Genomic DNA, 21398 nt, shown 5'->3' on the forward strand with positions numbered 1-21398 from the left:
CCAGTTTCATTCATTTGTACAATTCTTATTTTGTGTATGTTTCATAGATTTACATTTTCAGAATTTAACCACAGAATTCATTCTTATCCACAGTACAGCATTATAAGCTAGTTCTCTTCTTACTCCCCACCCCACCCACACCCAAAAAAAAAGAACGGAAAAAGGAAACCTGGTTCACAAATCAGCAGGTCTTCGACATTTTAGGCAACATTTGATATATAATTGATGCATTGGAGCCATTGCCATGAACGGGACACAAAATACAAGTTAATTACAGAATGCAAACCATGATCTCTTACATGACCTAAAAGAATTGTACTCTCAAATCTGGTCTTGCATAAAGTTTTTTTTTAAAAAACCCAATCTATCTATATATAGCAGTGTTCCTGGCATCCTAGAAAAGTGAAGAAATACTGATAGATGGTAGGATGCATGGTGGTGTAAAGAATAAGCTCAAGTTGATAAATATTACTACTTCCAGTGACGATTATCTGAGCGGATCTGGATGGGAAAGGCAGTAAAAATAATACAAAAGGCAGAGGGATCAGAGGATGACAATGAATGGTGTTTCGCAGACACACAAGATCTAATACTTGAAGAGAGTATTATCTGAGCATGTGCGAAGAGGGAGCCTGATCTACATTTCCTTTTTATCAATTACACATACAACATGCATTGCAGAAAATAAATCCTGAGGAGAACGTGTGACACGGATACCACAGGAAATTATTAGTTTAAAAGAAGGATCAATAATATCTGCATTTTTAAAAGATCCTATGAGGGTCCAAAGGCTCTCAACCTCATCTACTTACAAGGGAATAGAAAATTGTCAGTGCTTTGTATTACTGATAAAAAGTTTTTTAAAAAACAGTCCAGTTTTTTGTAGCCTGGAAATAACAGTTACGTCGAATCCTCTTCTCTTCCTCTTGAGTGCTACACACTGAAGTCCATGTATCCCTTCCTCCCCGCCCGCCCCCCAAAAGCCTTCAATGGAAGCATCATCAGGGACTTCCATCACTGCTTTCTTCAAGGAGCGATTTCTCTGCAGGTGAAACAGATGCTCTTTATTGCCATCCACTCTGGGGAAGACTTGCCTGTAAGGAAAAGGGGGCTCCAGGTGTTCCTGGTGCAGGGGGATATGTAGTAAAACCATCTGGTTGGGATGCATAGTTCTCCAGAGCAGAAGCAGTGTGTGCCTTAAACAAAACAAAACAAAACAAAACAAAACAAACAAAACAAAACAAAACAAAACAAAAACAAAACAGTATGTTTAAAAGAAGACCACAAGCAGGGCCCTTGCTCCTTTTAGTTTGTTTATATTTGCATACTTGGTTCTTAACCTATTTAGTTTATGCAAAATTTAGAATTTCTAAATAAGGATGATTACGGAAGATTGTTTTAAACTAATTTATTGGCAAACAAAACAATCTACATGTTTGAATAAATTTATTTTACATTTTCAGACTCTCACAACCCCGAAAACATAGATTTCATCGCCACTTATCTAGAATTTTAATTGAGTTGGATTGGTAGTTTTGCTATTAGCTGTCCTGCGCATGGGGTAAAGCAGGATATAAACGCTATGAAAGTAAATGAATGTTTCATGTGATGGATAAAACACACTGAGGCATAAATGACTGCAAGCATTACAGAGCTTGTAATAATCAGAGTTGTCACAAAATCGGTGTGTGTGTGTGTAATGCCACTTTCATTTTAATAGCATGCTTTATCCTCATGGTTATGGAAGAAACCTTATAGAAGTGGCTAGTTAACTACAAAAGGCTTAAAAGACATCTGTCTGGGTGAAATATTTGAGTCTAGGGACTAAGATTTTTGCAATAGTCCTTCTGACTCCACTCTACTAATATAAAATGAGCCCAGATTTTCCTTATCTAGTTTCTATAATCTAGTACCAAGTTCTGGTCTAACCAGAATAAAGCATGCATATACAGTGGTGCCCCGCAAGACGAACGCCTCGCAAGACGGAAAACCCGCTAGACGAAAGGGTTTTCCGTTTTGGAGGCGCTTCGCAAAACGAATTTCCCTATGGGCTTGCTTTGCAAGACGAAACAGTCTTGCGAGTTCCTTCGGGTTTTTTTCCCTTTCCCCCCCTTTTTCTAAGCCGCTAAGCCGCTTATCAGCTGATCCGCTGATAAGCTGCTTAACAGCTGATCGCTAAAAGTCGCTAAACCGCTAATAGCGCTAATCCGCTAAGCTGTCAATGGGCTTGCTTCGCAAGACGAAAAAACAGCTATACGAAGAGCCTCATGGAACGAATTAATTTCGTCTTGCGAGGCACCACTGTACATTTGCAGACATCTCCTTAACTGATTATCATTGTAGGCATTGGAACCTTTAGCATGGCGTTCTTGCAGTTTCCTTGTCCTTTGTTACCAATGCATAAAGTGCCTACGTCTTCCTTTTATGTTCTGTATTTACCTGCAGTAATGCAGACTGTGCAGCTGCACTGTGCTGAAGTTCCTGCAGGGAAGACTGTGTAGCACTCTGGGCAAGTCCAGGGATGCCAGGAAGAGAGAGGAGTCCAGGGAAAACTGTATTTCCAGGGGCCTGAAGCCCAGAAGTCAGGCTAAAAGAATCAGAGGTGGAACAAGTTCAACTTCAGACACTGCGGCAACACTTTAATATACAAAATTCCAAAGTGTATTATAGTGATTAGATTCTATGCTATGATCATAAGGTCATATACAACTAAATAGTTGCATTAGTGCAAGGATTGGCACTAGCACAACAGGATGTTCCCTCCTCTTTCCCTGCACATCCCATGCTTTCCCCAAATCTGCTCTGGGGGTTGGGCAAACCCTCAGGACCAATTTAGGGGGAGAAGAGGTAGGGAAGAACATCTGATTGTGCAAGGAGAAAGCCTTGCTCGAACTGAATGTTCACCTTAGCACTATGTGGAACATAACTCGTACAATTTAAATACCGTATGCACAAATTTGTGTGCCCAAGCACTGAATAGACCAGTTATCATTTTGCCAAGAGGGATTTTGCATGTGGAAATTGTTTTGCCAATGTCTGATATTTGGAATTTGATTACCTCAGGCAACAGATATGTGTAAAATACAGCCCAGTGCCGTATTTGTTGGTTCTTACTTTAGGACTTCTCTCAAAGAACCTAGTACAAATTTAAGAGCCATATATCCTCTAGCAGGAAGACATTCAGTACTTATCAAGTTAGTAGGGTAGGTTTAAAGGAAATCACAAACTTATAGACAGGTCTCTGCCCACGTTGAAAAATTTAGCCTGCAACACAGAGAGCTAAGAAACGGGGTATTCAAAACAAGTTATCAATACTTCATTATCCTTATGTTTAGAACTTCACAACCACCATTAAAGATAATCAACAATTTGCCAAAGAGACCCCCTGACCTCTTGGAGCAACAACGTACCCGGCCTGTGCAACCAGTGCAGAGTTGAAGTTTGAGCTAAAGGCCGAGGCAAACCCTGGCAGCACTGGAGCCGGAGATGGGGCTGTGGCAGCTGCCGGCAGTGGTGCAACTGCTGCTACTGTAGAAGATGCCTGGAGCCCAGGGAAAGAAGGGAGAGCAGGAGTGACAGAGGGAGTGTTAGAGACAGGGAAAGGAGGGAAGGATGAGCTGCATGAGCCTAGAGGTACTTGAGGAACAGAAAACAGCGAAGGGACGGCGCTGCACAAGTTAAGGGGGAATGGGGGAGCTGGAGCAGCCGCTGAAGCGATGAGCGTCGGGAGGGCACTGGTCGCAGAGCTCACATGGGGAGCAGGAATGCCTGATGTGGTCGTAGGTGGAATGGGCAAGAGAGACCCCGTTGGGGTAAGTGCTGGGTTGCCGGCAAAAGCAAAACTGCTGGCCAGTGAAGTGAATGGAGGAAGTGCGTTATATACTGGGGCTATAGGAGCGGATGAGCCATGCGGGGCGATGGAAGGAGAGCTGTTGAGAGAAGAGCCCAAGGAGGAGAGGCTAGAGAGTGCTGGATTCAGGGAACTGCCTGGCAAGGAACTAGTGGAGGTATATACATGGCCAAGTGCTGACAAGCCTGAAGTGCTATGAGAAGGTCCGGAAGAATGGGGAGGGCCTTTGAAACCTGAAATGGTAGGGCTGGTGGGCTCAGTTTTGACCAGCGCAGGAATTGCTGTGGCAGCTGGTGCGGATGAGGCCTGCTGTTCGGGATTAGCAGGACTTGGGCAATGGGCGTGAGCAGCTGAGGAAACACAACTGATGGGCATAATGGAGGACGGCCCTGCAGTTAAAGGGGACTGAGCTGGGGGCGTTGCGCTATTGTTAACCCCAGGCTGAGATGGAAGCCCTGGGAAAATGGACAGCCCTGAAGTGGAAGGGTGCTGGAGGGCAGAGGTAGCAGTTGGAGTGTAACATTTGTTACCGGACGAAGAGGGGGCTTCAGAATTCTGGCCAGCAAGGCCAGATAGAGAGGCAAGCTCAGCCGTCACAGCCGAAGGCAGCCCAGCCGAATTCATTATTGAGCTATCGTTTACAGACAGGAATCCCTTCAAGACCGACAGGAGTGGGTTGGGCAAGTTAAGTGGGCATGGCAGGCTAGTGGCAGGAGAACCAGCAATAGCGGACGGAAGGGGACTAGCGATCCCTTGAGGAGTGGGGGTCAAGGACAAAGGAAGGCCAGCAAAAGCAGATGACAATGAATTAGGGTTATTAGCTGAGGCAGTGACAGATGCGGCGGAAAAGGGCAGGCTGGCAAATGGTGTAGAAGCGGATGCAAAAGCTTCGCTCGGGACAGGAGTGGCACATGGCGTGGAGAGCCCTTGCGGAGCTGCTGTGGCAGGCAGCACGGAAGCCAGCCCAGAAAAGGTTGAAGGGAGGGGAGCAGAGGTAGCACAATGAGAAGATGTGGCAGGAACACCAGGCAGCGAATGGGATTTGATGACAGTAGGGGTGGGAGTCGATGGCTGTGATGGGTGGACCGAAGAGATAACCTGCCCAGAGAAGGCAGGAAGGACAGGGGTGGACATGCTTATCCCTGGGATGGTTGGCGATGCAAGTGCCGACGAGTGGCTTATTGCCTTAACAGATGATGGGGTTGGGGCTGGAGTAGCAGCAGGGTTAGAACCATGAGGTGTAAAGAGATGATTCGTTTGTGTAGCAAAAGCTGGAAAGAAACAAAACCGGTAAGAATTCTTGGAAACTAGCAGAAATGTTTGTATTCAACATGAATGCATTGTAACAGAGTTTACACAACAGCAAAATAAAAGATGCTACCACCATAACTTGCAAGAAGTAAAATGGTATGCAAAATGAGACACAAAACACTAGCTCATTTATTGTTCTTTGCATTGTTAAAGAATAACTGTAGGACAAGCAAATATAAATACCAGTTTCACTTTAATATCCCATGATCGCTGCTGTCAGTTTAACTATATGGTTGTTTTAAAAATTAAAGCCCGCCATTGATTTTAACCAAATATGATGTCCATTTTTCTCCTATGCATATAATAAATATTGGATAGGTTACCAGATGTGTTGCCAGACAACTAGCAAGTAGGACTAGTACTGAGAAATAAGCCCTGCCCTTTTGTACTAGCTTCATCAGAAGAGCAAAATTATTCACAACACATTTTATTCTTGGTATCAGAACTAGCTGGATTTCAGCCTCTCTTAGTTTTAAAATTATATTTAGCCATCTTTTTTCTAAAAAATATTTTCAGAAATACAGGCAGAGTCTGCAAGGAGTTCTTATGTTTAGGAAGTCATCATGCCATAATATATATTGGGCCATCTATCTCCTGCTATCCCAAGGTAGTGTCACCCAGCAATATATTGTCAGTGGTCCCTCATTTGCCTGTGTCTCCTGTTGCTGTACCTTCCGGTGTCTAGTTAGCCTTACATATCAGGACTAAAAGGAGGAATGCAAATGAGTACATTCATATACAACCTATTGATTTACTTTGGACCAGGGCTGGTGAACCTTTGGCCCTCCAGTTGTTGTACATCAGCCCCAGACAGCATGGCCAATGGTTAGGGATGCTGTGAGTTGTAGTCTAGGAGCATCTGGAGGGTCAAAGGTTCCCAAAACCTGCCTTAGGCATACAATACACATTCTCTTACTTCAAAATCCTAGTTTTTCAAGACAAGGCTGGGGCAGACATAATACCACTCCTTATTAACTATTGTTACAAAATTAGGAGGAAGTCTTAGGGCATAGCTGTCAACTTTCCCCTTTTCTTATTTCCTATTCGGAATAAGGGAATTTCCCTTAAAAAATGGGAAACTTTGACAGCTATGCCTTAGGGACACTTGTGCTTCATTGAATCTCCTACTTTCCCTGGAAACAGGTGTCCTCTCCACTTTCTGTGGTTAAGCAGAATTTGTCAGGATAGCAATTTTTGAGGATGAATGGCAGCAAATTTAATCTGAACACACTTTTCCAAGCAAGTTTTGTGTTTCAATAAGAACAAAATGTGTGCTGTGAAGTGCTCTGGGATTATTTAGATGACGGGCAGATTATAAATATTTTAAATAGATGCGCAAACCTAATTTCAGTTACTAAATTCTACATAATATTATTGAAAATAGAATCGCTTGCAGAAGGCACTCAAAAGTCCTAAGTGGTCATGCTGCACTCGCAACACTTGAGAAATGTGGGAGTTTTAATAGGAAAGGAAAAACAATATTACATGGAAAAGCATAGTGGGGGGGGGGTGAAGATAGGGAGCTGGCCATTAGTTCTGGGTAAAGGTGCTGCAGTAGTTGATAAGCAACTAGGTGATGAAACATACCTTTGACTAGTTCTGCTAAACAGGGAGAAAAAGCAAGCAACTTCTCTTTCTTTATAGGAATCTTACTAAGCAATTGCAGCCATTGCTGTCACCAATGCTTTCCAATTTTCCTGCAAGGCTATGTCAAAAACGTTTTACGTTAGTTGAAGTTTGCTTTGGTAGCATCAAAACTGCTGACATTCACTCTCTACTCCGGGCATGGAGACTCAATGTGCTCACTCAATGTGCGGGGGCTGTAAAAATGGAGACTTCAGTAGATTTGGCCTTATTTCAATTGCATACCTTCTTATTTCTCTGCCAAAGATGAGAATAGCAGTCATTCGCTTCTTTGGCAGTAAGTGAAATGCTATAGTACAGGCTGCCGTTCAGGTCGTAGGGAGCAGGTTCCGCCCCCACTAACCTGATGTTCCAGAGTCTTTTTTTGCACTACACTGTATGTTGAACAGTTACCACTGACTTCTGAGATAGCAAGCAAAGCAGCACTGTGTCCCGAGCTCATGGAAGACTTGAGCTTCTAGCACAGTAAAGGCTTTGGGAATAACAAATGAAAGAGGAAGTAGCTTATATTACTGTCAGGAAGGTACATGTTTTATGCATGTTTTCCCCACCACCACCCCAATGTTTATTTCCTGTTAAACCAAAAGTGATTAAGCTGAAATGAGGCTATTAGCATTTCCTGGGAAGGGAAGAAACTTGTAGCTCCTACCTAAATTAAATACAAGAAATTCAACTGGGTACTAGTTTTTTTTGTCCCCTTTTGATAAACAAATACTTTTAACTTATGAGTTGAACTGCAAAAACCTCCTCCTCCTCCCCCACCCTCAAATATTGCAAAATGTTAACACAATACTGCTTTAGGGTCCACATTTATTGTCTGTTCCATTATGTATTTAGAATTCACTATTATCAATGAAGCTAAGTTCACTCACAGGGACCACCAAATTATACATAGAAACATAGGATCTGAAGTGCTTCCATTGTAATTATTCAACAGTGCTCAAAACCAGATAATGATAGTAGCTTTTAATTAAATATTATTTCATCAAAATTTAGCAAGTCTAGACAACAGCAGTGAATTTTTTCACAGCCCAAAGTTTTATGTATCTAACAATTTGGGCTAAGAAAGGTACTTGTTTTTTCTGTACCTCAGCATGACAAATACTTATGAATTTAGTGCTGGGTTTAGATATAACATCAGAAAAAGAATTTCTAAGCAACTGGTTAAAAAACCCCAACATTCAGGAACATAGTAAGTAGCTTACCTTAACATTTGCTGCTATTCAAATACAAATGGATTTATTTTTTTAAAAAAGCAGCATTCAGCAGAATTAATAATGTTTATCATCCTCACAAACACATGCATTTAAGTTTCTACAGCTACAGCTTGTCTCTGCAAGTGGACAGCTTACCTTGGCTTTGGGAAGATTTTGTCTGATTGGAAAGCTCTTCATTTTCTACATAAAGAACATAATTAATGAGGTGAAAACAGAATTCTTTTGATACTAAAGGTAAAGGGACCCCTGACCATTAGGTCCAGTCGTGACCAACTCTGGGGTTGCGGCGCTCATCTCGCTTTATTGGCCGAGGGAGCCAGCGTACAGCTTCCGGGTCATGTGGCCAGCATGACTAAGCTGCTTCTGGCGAACCAGAGCAGCGCACGGAAACGCCGTTTACCTTCCCGCCGGAGCGGTACCTATTTATCTACTTGCACTTTGATGTGCTTTTGAATTGCTAGGTTGGCAGAAGCAGGGACCAAGAAACGGGAGCTCACTCCGTCATGGGGATTCGAACCGCCGACCTTCTGATCAGCAAGTCCTAGGTTCTGTGGTTTAACCCACAGCGCCACCCGCGTCCCTTCTTTTCCCTACCAAGCTGTTAAAAAAACAACTCCTTTTCATTGTTTTCATTTTAACAATCATCATGCCTTGAGAGATGGGAGGCCTTCCCCTCCACCCCAGGCCACTCCTCTCACTCCTGCCTACCTGTGACAGGTAGACTACAAATCCCATCAGCCCCAGCCAGAGTGACCAATGGTCATGGATGATGGGAGCTGTAGTCCAACAACACTTGGAGGGTATTATGGTGGCTACCGCTGCTCAAGCCCATTCTGAAGCAAATCTCTTCACACTTCCCACCCTGCAGAAACTATTACTGGGAGGGAGAGAGCCTGACAGTGACTTGCTAGTTGTCAAGAGCAGGCTTGCGGCCCAAGACATTGGCACATACTCTCCCACCTACTGGTGACGCTGGTGTGTAACCAGGACACACGGGGCTTTCGTAGGGTTCTTGCTTTACCTGTTCCTACATGACTAGAAGCATATGGTGGTGGAGCTGGCAAGCCTGGAGCTATGACGTTGGCCAGTGGAACAAGACCAGCATTGTTGTAAGCACCTACGAAAAAAAAACCGGAAGGCAAACAAAGATGGTGTAATGAAGTTTCACATGTCAACTCCAAACAGCATATTGGTTACTCAATACTTTACGGGCTGCCTTCTTCCATAAGTCCTTTCCTACCCTTGCTCCAGATATCACTGCCAATGAGTTATGATGGGCAGCTACCTGGAGCAGGCAGAAGCACATACTTCAGGAAGCATCCTCTCCAGAGAGGTTCATCAGATCCCAACACTTTGTTGTTGTAAATGCCTGGCAGAGACACAGCTGTTCTGAAAGGCTTGTTCATTGCTTTCTTAACCCTGTTACATTATTTTAGTAATGTTTACCTCCATGGCTGAGATATCTGATAATATTTTAAGCTGATACTCTTTTTTTTTTTACTTCCGGTATGATGTGCTCTTACGTAAACCTTGAATTGGTTTTGTGAAAGAAGGCAGTTGTTTTAAATGAAGAAATAAATATGGCAAGTTGTTTGAATGGTTGAAACTGCATGTGGAATATCACCTTACACTGAATTCTCAGTCACAGAATCCTGAGCTTTCAATGCTAAACTAGTTAATTTAAAAGGTTACATCAACTCCCCACCCCCTGCAAAAACATCCTGAGCTTTCAGCATTCCTTTAACAGATTAAAGTGTCATTAAGTATTCAGCTGAAATTCCCCACATTTAAGATTAGAAACTATGAAAAGGTAGGTATGAGGTGTCAAACACTAGCAGCAAAGTGGATTTCTGCTGTCCCACCCAAGTGTCCAAACCCCGCAAGCAACTGCACCCCAATATTTCAGAAATCCCATTTTTCTTTCACTGCTCCTGATTTTTCAAAAACAAAACAAAACAACAAAGCAGGAACTATTCTTTCAGTTTAATTACTCATTAAGAGTCAATAATGTATGCATAAGGGATTGTTTTAGGGTGGGTAGGAAGCAGAAATGAGTAGGAGAATCAGCTCCAAGACTCAGCAGGTATAGAATTATCTATGGAGAATTGTTTTGAGCTGCAAACATCACAACTGAAGGACATTAACAAGTTGGACAACATTCAGAGGAGAGCTATGAAAGTCATTGAATTTTACTCCATCATGCAAATAGTGTAAACAGTAAGAGATCCGAAGCATATATTTAAGAAAATAACTGAGGGTATTGCCCATAGAGAATGTGAACATTCTTCCACAGTATAAAGGGGAAATGATCACAGAAAACAAACAGGAATGATGGGCTTACTTGGTGCAATGGTTGCATGTGGTCGACAAGGAGGGATAGGATAAGGAACAGGCTTGTGTGGATTGTATGTTGCTGGGGCCTAAACAAGAGGGACAAGAGTTTGTCAAAACTGAACATTTACACATTAATCTATTGCAAAGGCAACGGTAAATCCCCCCCTCATTTTGTAGCAGAAATATATTTTTTTTCACTACTAAAATATTTCGAAGGGAGGTGGCATTTTGCTCAGCTCTCAAAATTCCAGCTGACAATTTTCACGGGCGTTCTTACTTGGTTTCGACTTCTGCATTGGAAGCCTACTACCTACACTGCAGTTTGCCTTTAACATGCCCCAATAACCAGTAATTGATATGACTTATCTGCCTTTAAACTCTGTGGTGGAAAACCTTCTCTCAGATACATTTGAGACTTCTTGAGTCACTACCCTTCTGCTATGAACAAAACAACTGAACTCATGAATTTCTGATCTTGCCAACTGTAGGGAAGAGCTGCACCTTAGAAACAGATCACATGCTTTGGATGCAAAAGGTCTAAGATTCAACTCTTTTTGCAATCTTCAGGTAGGACTGGGAAAGATTCCTGGCTGAAACTCTTGAGGGCCAGTACCAGTCACTGCAGACAGAACTGAACTACCTTATTTTTCGCCCTATAGGATGCACCAACCCATAGAACGCACTAGTTTTTTTTGGGGGGGGGATAAAGAACCCCCCCCAGCACGCCCCGCGCTCTGGGCAGCAGGCTGCGGATGTCTGCCCGAAGCGCGGGGTGCTCTGCTGCAGCGTGCCCCACGCTCTGGGCAGCAGGCTGCTATCCGCAGCCTAGGGAGCCCTGCGGGAACTCCTGCGGGCTCCCCAGGCTTGCTGATCGCTTCCTGAAGCCTGGAGAGCAAGAGGGGTCGGTTCGCACCGACCCCTGTCGCTCTCCAAGCTTTAGCGAAAGCCTGCATTCACCCCATAGGATGCACACAGATTTCCCCTTCATTTTTGGAGGGGGAAAAGTGCGTCCTATAGGGCGAAAAATACGGTAGCTGGGCCAGTAATCCAAGAAAGTCTCTGCTCGTTTTTTTCCTGGAATGTCCTCTTCTTCCACCACACAATTCAGGATGATCCCCCAACCTCCAATGGAGCATTTTCAGGGGGCGACCAGGGAAGAAGTAGTCAGCTTATGCCAACCCTGTGACATTCGTTCAGCTGTGGATACAATGCACTATCACTGATTCTTCTCCTTCACTGCATTCAAACAGTATTTGGAAACTTATCTTTACCACTTCCTTTGCTCCATCCTCCTTTCTTAAAAAAACACCAAACTTTACATTGTAAGCATGCAGAAGTCATTCTTTTAAACTATGTTTATTACGGTCCCTTTTTGTTCTTCCACCATTTTCACCCTGCTGTTACTTCTCTCCCAAGTAACTCTATTCTGTTTTCAACAACAGGAGCAACCCCAATAATGAAGCTTATAAAAATGTAATTTTGTAAACCTACTGGCTTGGATGGTCCAAGGATACGAGCTGCTATTCCCTTGCCTTCATTAGTGTAGTCTTCATTCTCCTTTTTGACAGGTGACCCCTGGAAAAAAGGAGGACCCACTATTAAAGATCAAGCTCTCTACTGTGTGGAAAGCAAATGTGGGTTACAGAAAGCACAGGGACATTTGTAAGAGACAGATATAGATGGATAGATAGATAGATAGGATATACTTAGAGTAGCTCTAACTGTCTACCTATCACCCATTATCAGGAAAACGTCCCCACTGAACCATGAAAGACAGCTTCACCAGAATAAATTAAGATTTTCTGTGACATTTAAGCAACTAAGGCTAGAATTCTATACATTCACTTAGAAGTAAACCCGCTGAATACAGTAGAACACTTTCTGAGTAAACATGCTCTCAGAGTGAGGTTTCAGGCCACACGTTCTAAGGCACTGGTTTCAACCAGGGTCCTGTGGAACCCTTAGGTTCCAAAAACATCCCTCAGGGGGGCCACAAAACTTTACAATAAAAATGTTGATGCAACCTGGAGTACTCTGATCATGCAGGGTTCCAGGTTGCAAGGATGCCTTGATATACACAGCTAAAAGTGCAACAGCCCCTTTCCCATAGCCACTTGCCTTTTAAGAAAGCAGACAAATGTGGGAGATGCTACTGCTCATGCTCAACGCGGAGGGCATGGCACTGCTCCCCCTTTGCATGGTGGGAGAATATATGTGCAATTCTTCTCAAGAGAACTACTTTTGGAGTGATTTTTGGGTTTTCTGCTTTTAACAAGAACTGGATATTTTCTTCTACAAAACCAGTTATTCCAAGTATATATGCTTCTCTATAATGAGGCCTGTTTGTTGTTGTTGTTGTTGTTTAACTAAAGAGAAACAAATTAGGAATTACGTTATCTTTTTAGCAAAACGTTCTTTTTATTATTTGCCCAATACTGATGAAGACAGGCTTGCTGTTATTCTTTCATTTTTGTAGGCAATTTATTGCAGCAGTGCTACTTTTATATTCCACCACCAATCCCCAAACTGAAAATGACAAGTATATTCAGTAAGATCATACTGGGAAAATTCCATTTATGCGGCTGGGCTTTCCTTTTGGGTAAGGGTTTCCTGGAATCATGCCACAGGAAGATATCATAGCGTGAGGTGCTTTGCACCCTGCTTTGGAAGCCTGCAATATAAACAAAACAAAGGGCAGCATTAGATTCCAACACAACTATACTGAGTGGTGGCAAAATAGCCTGCTTTATGAATACACAAGAATGGGTGTAAAGGTAAAGCTATCATATTCCAAGGATATCATGAACATTTCAGTACAGCCCAGATGGCTTGTTCTCGCAAGCCACTGCCTCTCCATTCCCCTTCTCTAAGGCCTGATAATTCCCTTAGAGCAGAGCTGGGTGATGGTGGCCCAGTGGATATACCCCAGCGGAACATCTTTTTGAACCAGGGACTGGGATTAGCATAATCCTTACGTGGAAATCCTGCACTAAGCATGGGCCTTCGCCCTGGCGGAAAGGTCATGTGGTGCAGCAGCTTCATATTAGGGATTTTGAAGAGATGTTCTGCCATGCTCTGGAGAGACCTTAAGCTTTTTGCAGCTGTTTGCTTTGAATTATCTCAAACATGAGAATTTATCATTTGACTTTCCTATTATTACAGCAATGTATTGCATTCCAGATTATAATAGGCTGTGTTTGTGACTAGGTAAATCATAAACTTGGCCCAAAGGTTCAATTCCTACTCATCAAGGGACCAGTCAATGAAATGCCTCATAGAGCTACCTCATACTTGTTTGTGCAACTGAAGTAGTGCATCTTTTAAAATCCACAGACAGATCTAAAACGAAGAACCACAGCCCCAAAGTAGCAGCAGAGCAAACTGACAATACAAGGGCAAATTATACATTAAAGGGAGAATGCAAAACTTGCAGAGAAATTCTCAATTTCTCCATAGACTCAATCTCTTTGATACGTACAATATCATGCAATGTCCTGAAAACCTCCAAAACTATGCATTTTGTCCCTATGCGCTTCCAGGTTTTCATGAATGCACCCGTGTGGTAATACCTGTTCAAGAATTCTCCTGCATCTCTTCTTCTCAGACATGCTAGTTCTGAAGAGATCTTCAATAAGGCGGTAATTCTGAGCATCAATAATATTGCTATAAAACAAAGCACTATGTTTAGAAACTGTTAGCGGCTCTCATGCATACAGTCATAGTATTTATCAGAGCTCGTTGTGCTACTTAATATTCCACAGCACCATAATCATAACAACAAAGCTAATTTGAACAGAAAGGAGATGGACCAGTACTATACAAATATATACACACACACAAACAAGCTATCAGTGCAAGAAAATACCCTCCCCCCCAGTCACAGCCCATGAGGTCAAGGATCTTAACCATTCAAGCCTCCATCAAACCAAAACACCAAGAGAACATATGTTAGTACTAACGGTAACAGTCTGCACGGAATGCTAATCAACAGCCAATACTTACGAAGCCAACAGTTCTAATGCAATAAGCTTGTCTTTGCTAAAAGTGAAGCAGTTTAGGATGTTAACCACTTTTGCTGCAGAAACAGCTACCATTTTCTAGAAAGGAAAGAAAAGAAAGTTTCAGCAATCCCTATTCATGTACATTAGTTGCAGGCTCACATGTCTACATTAAGGGTTGTTTTTTTACAATCAATGGTATACAAATTGTATGAAGAAAAAAAAGATCATTGAGTTTTTGGCAACCAACAAATGGATCAGAGTGCACAGATTAATCAAAGGTAACTGATGTGGTGCCCATCCTGATCTTGTGCTGCAACTTCCATCACTCCCAGCCTGCATAAGCAATGATCAGGGGTGACTGGAACTGCAGCCTCCAGATGATGGGACTAAATGCTGGCTACCTGGGTACAGACAAATGCTTCAACAGCTTGTTGAACAAGGCTTTTGTTCATAATGACAGCATGAAAAGACAGCAGAGAATCTGAAAGTCACCTAGGTCTAACCACTACACTGTAGCAGAACAGACAATTTACAATTATGTTATTTCCAGCTGTAGGCCCCACAGCACACAAAAGCTACCACCAGACTGCACATGAGATCACAACAAAGGTTGCATCGCTTCGGCAACAGGACTTCCCCTTCCTCCCCACTGCGTATCCCATTCTCTGCCAAATTTTTCCACTTGCCTGCAACTCCCTCACTCCTCTCAAATCCAGAGAAGCTGGCAGACACAGGGGGGAGGTGTGGAAGGGAAAACCCTCTGGATACAAGCCACAGTATTTGAAACATTCAATATTGACCGAGCTAGTCTTTACAAAGAAGGGAGAATAGGATGGAATACGCAGCATTGGCTGAACAGGGAGGCTAAACGGCCCCCCCAAAAGTGAGCATGTCAGAATCATGCACAATCAGGATTTGAAGTCATCTTTAAGGACTGTGGTGATAAAATGAGTGAGCAGTCCAATCCAAACCTGCTGCTGGAAACCAAATAAATGCTACTATGGCTATAAGACCAGAGAAATGCAATTCAACAAAATCTACTGCTTCAATGAAAAAACTTACATGTTGCAATGCCTTCATTGCTTTTAACTGTGGTTCAGCCCAAGAAAAGTACCTCAGTAATTCAACAATCTGCAACGAAAGAAATCCAACAGTTCATCACTCATGTAAAAACTGTCACTGAACAAATGCACACATTTGTACATCACTTGTAGCTAGAAGTAAAAAGGTTTTCTCAGAAACTTTTGTAGAATGGTTTTTGTTGATTCTTTAATAGCTGTGAACCAGTTTGACGAAATTTAAATCTAAAATAGTACCACACAATTAAACATTTTAGAAACAGAATTTCAAAGTTATCCAAATCTTGAATCTGTTTAATAAGCTATTTTTTTGTAATTGAAATCTGAATGGAGATGCAGCTACATTCATGGCAGCATCTACCTTGTTGTAAGGCCGTACTTCTCAAACAGTGGACCTCAGATGCTACAGCCTGCCCAATGCTTCTTCACTTGTCTCCCCTAGCTATCCCACAGCCTTTTGGTTGGACCAGTGCCAGCATCAGTGACTCCTTGCATATTGCAAGGTGGCTGGGAGACAAACATTTTGGGCAGTTGGGGGGGCAGGAGGCGGAGGAAAAGAAGATCTCCATCCTCTGAGGGAAAAGGGCTAGAGGAGTTATGGAAGGAAATCAGAAAGTGAGATATTTATTAATTCTTATTATTAATAATAAACTGAAAATAGAAAGAAAGGGGAGAATAGAAGAAAGCTGTAATAGCAGGAAGCAGTGAATCTAACAGGAACATTTAGGAATAATGAACGAAATTGTCAGTTAGGAGGGAATAAGGTACAAATGTAAAAGGAGAAGAAATTACAGAAAATGAGTAAAGATATTTTAAGAAGCATTGGGGGGGAATATGAAAGAAAAAGACTTCTCCATTTAGAGTCTCTGAATCGGCAGATTCTACCTAAAACCTCACGGTACTATGACTTGAGGAAAGCTGATCATCTGAACTCCTTGATGAAAAGAAAACTGCGGTAAAGAATTTAGCAATTTCCATAGGTGGATTAGATAACTGTAGAAACCACCAAAGTCAGTAACTGACAGCTGCTCAGAAACTGACTCCATCTTGTGACTTGCTCTGCCCTGCACCACCATTTTGTGGCTGGTGGACTTCAGTAATTTCCAGCTGTCTCAAGTGGGCATTGTGGTACAGAGTCTGAGAACCCCTGGTGTAAGGACCTCAGTCCCACTACTGGAGCATAAAATTCACCCATATTCAGCAGAGCACAGAATCAGGCTTCATAAATATACTATTTTCTTGCTTCACAGGATAGGGCCCTAAATTGGAGGGGGAAACTCAACATTTACACTCTTCTCACTCTGCCAAGCTGATCGGAAAAACAAGGCACCTTTAGCAGAATTATTCATGCTGCAGCACAGAGATCAGGAAATTCCAATTGTTGTTCAGCTCCCAACACCCAAGAGTTCCAGCCAGCATGGCCAACTACCAAAGACGAAGGGAGTTGCAATCTAACAACACTTGAAGAGCCCCTGCTATAGTGACAGTTGCCTTGTCATACTTTCCAGAGCTTTGCACAGCTTATTTGTTCTTCAGCATTACCTGTTCGCTAGAAAAGTATCCATGTACATATTCAATAGCTTTCAATTTGTATTCCATCAACACAGCCTATGAAACACAAAAAACCATAGGTTAGTTTGCAAAACTATAGTAATGAAGGCGTAAAACTATCGGAAATCAAGAGCATATAGCAAGGGCGGCGCACTTTAGGCCCAGGCCTTCTCTGTACCTTCCTTGGATACTTCTGCCTGGCTGGAATGTGCACTTAAACTTTGATAATGCCTTTGGCTTCCCTAGATTACATTGTGTGTGTGTAAACCTTTTATGTTTGCATGGCTTAAATGTAACCCAGTGCACAAAATAAGAATCAGTCAGTTGCTCTGTGCACTTCCCCCTCCCCCCACACTTCCACCCAGTTTTGTCTCTGGCCCTGCCCACCAGAAGTACGTGGTGCCTGGAGGTTTGACCATAAGAAAATGGAAAAGGTATTCATTCCGGCTAAAGATTCTGCAATGCTACCATACTTAGTATGAAATAAGTCCTATCAAAAATGAGGCTTCTGTTTCACTAAAGTATCTTTAGAAACAACACTGGCCCTGCTCAAAGTAGGCCTACTGAAGTTAATGGACATGACTATCTTAGGTTCATTAATTTCAAGTGTTCTACTCAGAGTAGGGCTTTGTTGAGTAACAAAATGTAAGGGAAACCAAAGCAGTGGTGGGATGTGTGAAGCCACACAATGACCAATGGGTTCTTGTTAAAATCCTGGGTTTTATTACTGGTTTTATAAGAAGGCACACTATATGCCATTTAAATGTTATATGTTAAAGACACAGAACTCCTGGAACAGAATATAGAAGACATATTTGCACAATATTAAGTTTCTTCCCTTGACTAATGTTTTTACATTTTTTACAGTTGAGCTGTTCTGTTATATTGGTTTAATCACTAATTACCTTTCTAATTTCATCAAGCACCATCTCAAATGCTTTTTTATCCATCTTGCTTTCTTCAAGATGTAACCCTTTGTCAGTTCCAGACACTCTTTAATGCAGAATTGCCTTCTGTTGAAAAAACACAAATAAAATAAAATGTGAATTCCTGCCCACACTGTGCACCTCACTGATCATGAAGTTCATCACTAAGTCTAGAATGGGGAATTGTTAACATTGAGAGAGCCTCAACTTCTGAAATATCTGCATCAAAGGTAATTCCAAAACTCTTTATTCATTCTCTCATTGAAGCCATATTTACTAGCCCCAATGTGGAAAAATGGCATGTTACTGTCCTCAAGCTCAAGGTAATACATAATGTCCTCAAACAGTTACAAAATGAGCAGCCTTCCGTCATAAAAGAACTTACCCAAGCCTTCTCAAATGTAACAGCAGTTCCTTTGAACTCACTCAGATGCACAACACAGAATCTGCATGATGCTGATTGGCAGCAAGAAGGCCAGCAGCTATATTTTATTTATTTTAACATTACTGCACTGCCAATGTCGCTCCATGGAGCCCTCAGGACATCCATTTCTAGGTAGAATCCAAAAGACAGAAAAAACAGAACTCAGTAGAAGCGAACACCTCCTAAAGGAAGTTTATTTAATATGCTGAGCATTCTTGCGACATGTCGTGTTGTCAAATGCTGTGACATACTATCCAACTTTCCATAAAACAGATCTACATTTAAGCCTCTCTCTTAGTAAATTCTGAACCTTTAAAGGCAAGCAATTAGGACATGTGAATAAAACATATTTTCTAGTATTTAAAAAGAAATCCTGAATTCTAGAGAACAGTTTCAAAGAGAACTATAACTTGGACCCAAAAGGGTCTTAAATGTACAGAATGATGCTTCTCTTGATACAAAGGAAGTTGCCGCCAAATTCTGTGAGTACCCTGAGCCCCACCCACTTCTTGCCATTTCATAAGGTCCTTAAACCCTTAGGAGCTTTTTGGCGTTGCAGGGAGCAATATCTGTGAAAGCCCCATTGTGAAAGTGAGGGTCTCCTCACACTTCTTTGGATCCAACCTGAAATATTTCCCCCCAAAATCCTCTATTTGTCTCTTTTTTAAAAAAAGGAAAGCACAGATCTAGGGTGCTCATATTTATGGAATATTGTATCCAACCAGTGGTAAAGATAAGGCATTTGACATCATGTTATAATGTAGCTAGGGCACATAGCTAAACCATTTCTTCTGTTAAAAGTTTTACCTACAGCCCAATCCAAAAATGGCTCCGATCGAAGCCCATGGAATTTATTCCTGACTAAGTGATCACAGAACTCCAGTCTCATAACACAATTCTGTCAAGGCAAAAGTACCGTAAGTCCCAATTCAATGAGGCTTACTTCCAGGCAAACAGAGCTTTGGTATATCTTGTGATCGCTGGTAAAGGCTGAAAACCTTATCACCTTCAATCCCTCCCAGCTTACCAAGGCTTGATGCCCTTCCACAATGCCCCACTTATCTCTGTAACTGGGCTGAGTAACTGAAGAGGGATCATGTGCAGCTCTCCACATCCCTGCAATGTCTCATTAGAGATATGGGTGACCATCCTCAACACTGGGGGTGGCAATGTCTCATTAGAGATATGGGTGACCATCCTCAACACTGGGGGTAGGGTTCCCCCTGACACTCCAGAGATGTTCTGTGGCAGGCTGAACAGGGTTGAGGACATCCTTGTTGAAGTCCATGCTTGTGCAGCAGTGTTTGCATAAAATAACATGCAATTTTCGATTTGCTTTGTGTACTGAACGCACAAATTGTTTTTATCACATTTGAATGGAATTCTACAAAGCCAATGGTGATATTCAAAACTCCTGAGGCTAATGTAGAGTGTGGGTCATCAATATCCAGACATTCAGGGAGTAAGTAAAATCTGCCCATTCTGCTACTTCAATCTCCTCCCTCACAACTTTACACTTTCTTCTATCATCATAAACACAACATCCAATCTGTTCCAGCATGATACTCATTGCAGCCCAGTTTGATTCAACCATTCTCACTAAAACCATTTCAGAATTCCACCTCCAAAATAACTGACACATCCAAACACAACCAGGAGTGAACACACACTAGTATAACCAGAGCCACTCTGTGGGCAAATCACCAAGCTTCTTTGGCACATCTGCTTCAAGTGATCGTCTATGTGATGAACTACTAACTGATACTGCCTGGCAGAATCCTCTAATGCTTCTTTCCGTAGGGCAAGGATGGGAAACCTGTTATCCTCCAGCTTCATGTTCCAGCAGCAGCCAGCAAAGGCAACAACCAGGAACAAGACCAGTCCTAGTCCTACTATTTCCAGGGGTCCAGAAGTTCCCCATATGCGATACAGAAGTCCCTCTGATGACCTAAATGAAAAATTGCCCTCGTCACCAGCCCAGCACCAACAGCTTCTGCATTGTGGGCTTTAAACAGACGGTTATGCTAAAGGTTGCCATTCAGGGCACAGGGCCTCCCCTCAGTCCAGGGGGACTTGCTTTCGAATAAACCTGAACAAAACCTCGTGCTCACACACGTATCGCGTTTGCTGTGACTTGAATCCCGCTGAGTTCAACGGGGTTTAACTCCATCCCGAGGGGGCTCGCACGACGGGTTCCGGATTAACCAAGAACTCGAAGGGCGACCCTGGTCGCGCTTCCTCGGCACGAAGTCCCATTGGACTTAGCGGCGTTTACCCCCGGGAAACACGTGCTTCAGGGCTGCAGCTCTGACCAAGGGAAGCGGCTCCGGGAGTCCGCGCCCCGCGTGGCTTCCAGGCTGCAGCACCCGAAGCCGGCGGCGCAGGCAGGCCCGAAGCCCTCCTCGCCAATTAGGGACGGCTCGGGGCCGCTTCCAGCCCCGCCTTCCCCGCACCCTCCAGCCGGTGCTCGGCTTACCATCCGCGGCGGCCCGGCAGGCAGGCGAGGAGCGGCCCCTGGCCGGCGTCAAGGCAACCCGCGCGCAACCCCCAGCCGCCCCCACCGCGCGGAGCCAAACTTCGCGACTCGTCGCCTCCTGATGTCATCACCAGCCAGGCACCGCCATAAGAGGCCTTCCTCCCGCCCCTCCGTTCGGAGGGGATGCCGGGAAGGAGGAGACGCACCTGCTCCTGGAGTCAGCCCCGCCCACCCCTTTCCCTCAGGAGGCTATTAAGAGGCCGGCCGCGTCTTATGAGGACTCAGAGCTCTGTGCTCAGCGAGGCTTATGGGCTCCCTGGGGGCAATGTTAGAAGCTGAGATAGGAAAACTAGGAGCTCAATGGCACCTTAAACCTAAGTTATGGGCGCAACAACGGAATGGCTAGGCGCGCTTTTTTATAACAAGAACACAAAGTTGAAAATGAATGTACTGCAGCTAAAATATGAGATTCATTTTTCACATGGTCTAGTAGTCCATGGGTAGGCAAGCTAAGGCCCCGGGGCCAGATCCGGACCAATCGCCTTCTAAATCTGGCCTGCGGATGGTCCAGGAATCATTGTGATC

General features: G+C 43.3%; 1 protein-coding gene across 4 annotated transcripts; it reads right to left on the reverse strand.

The window, feature by feature from the left end:
- Positions 1 to 631: 631 nt before the first annotated feature.
- On the reverse strand, positions 632 to 20945 carry PROSER1 (proline and serine rich 1). 4 transcript variants are annotated; one of them, XM_081910108.1, is made up of 15 exons: positions 20814 to 20945; positions 18299 to 18465; positions 17893 to 18000; positions 16979 to 17044; positions 15420 to 15488; positions 14359 to 14453; positions 13926 to 14019; positions 12917 to 13027; positions 11848 to 11931; positions 10364 to 10442; positions 9044 to 9139; positions 8158 to 8202; positions 3411 to 5121; positions 2440 to 2587; positions 632 to 1196 (listed from the first exon to the last, which is right to left on the reverse strand). In XM_081910108.1, the coding sequence occupies exons 3-15, from the start codon at positions 17935 to 17937 to the stop codon at positions 1065 to 1067; spliced, it is 2775 nt and encodes a 924-aa protein (XP_081766234.1). In that variant the 5' UTR covers positions 17938 to 18000; positions 18299 to 18465; positions 20814 to 20945; the 3' UTR covers positions 632 to 1064. The 4 variants fall into 4 exon arrangements, with proteins under 4 accessions (XP_081766234.1, XP_081766235.1, XP_081766236.1 ...); XM_081910109.1 differs by lacking the exon at positions 18299 to 18465 and having other exon boundaries at positions 20814 to 20938; XM_081910110.1 differs by lacking the exon at positions 632 to 1196 and having other exon boundaries at positions 2451 to 2587; positions 3411 to 3541.
- Positions 20946 to 21398: the final 453 nt, after the last annotated feature.

Source organism: Podarcis melisellensis (genome assembly GCF_964234715.1).
Source record: "Podarcis melisellensis genome assembly, chromosome: 1".
Lineage (NCBI taxonomy): Eukaryota > Metazoa > Chordata > Lepidosauria > Squamata > Lacertidae > Podarcis > Podarcis melisellensis.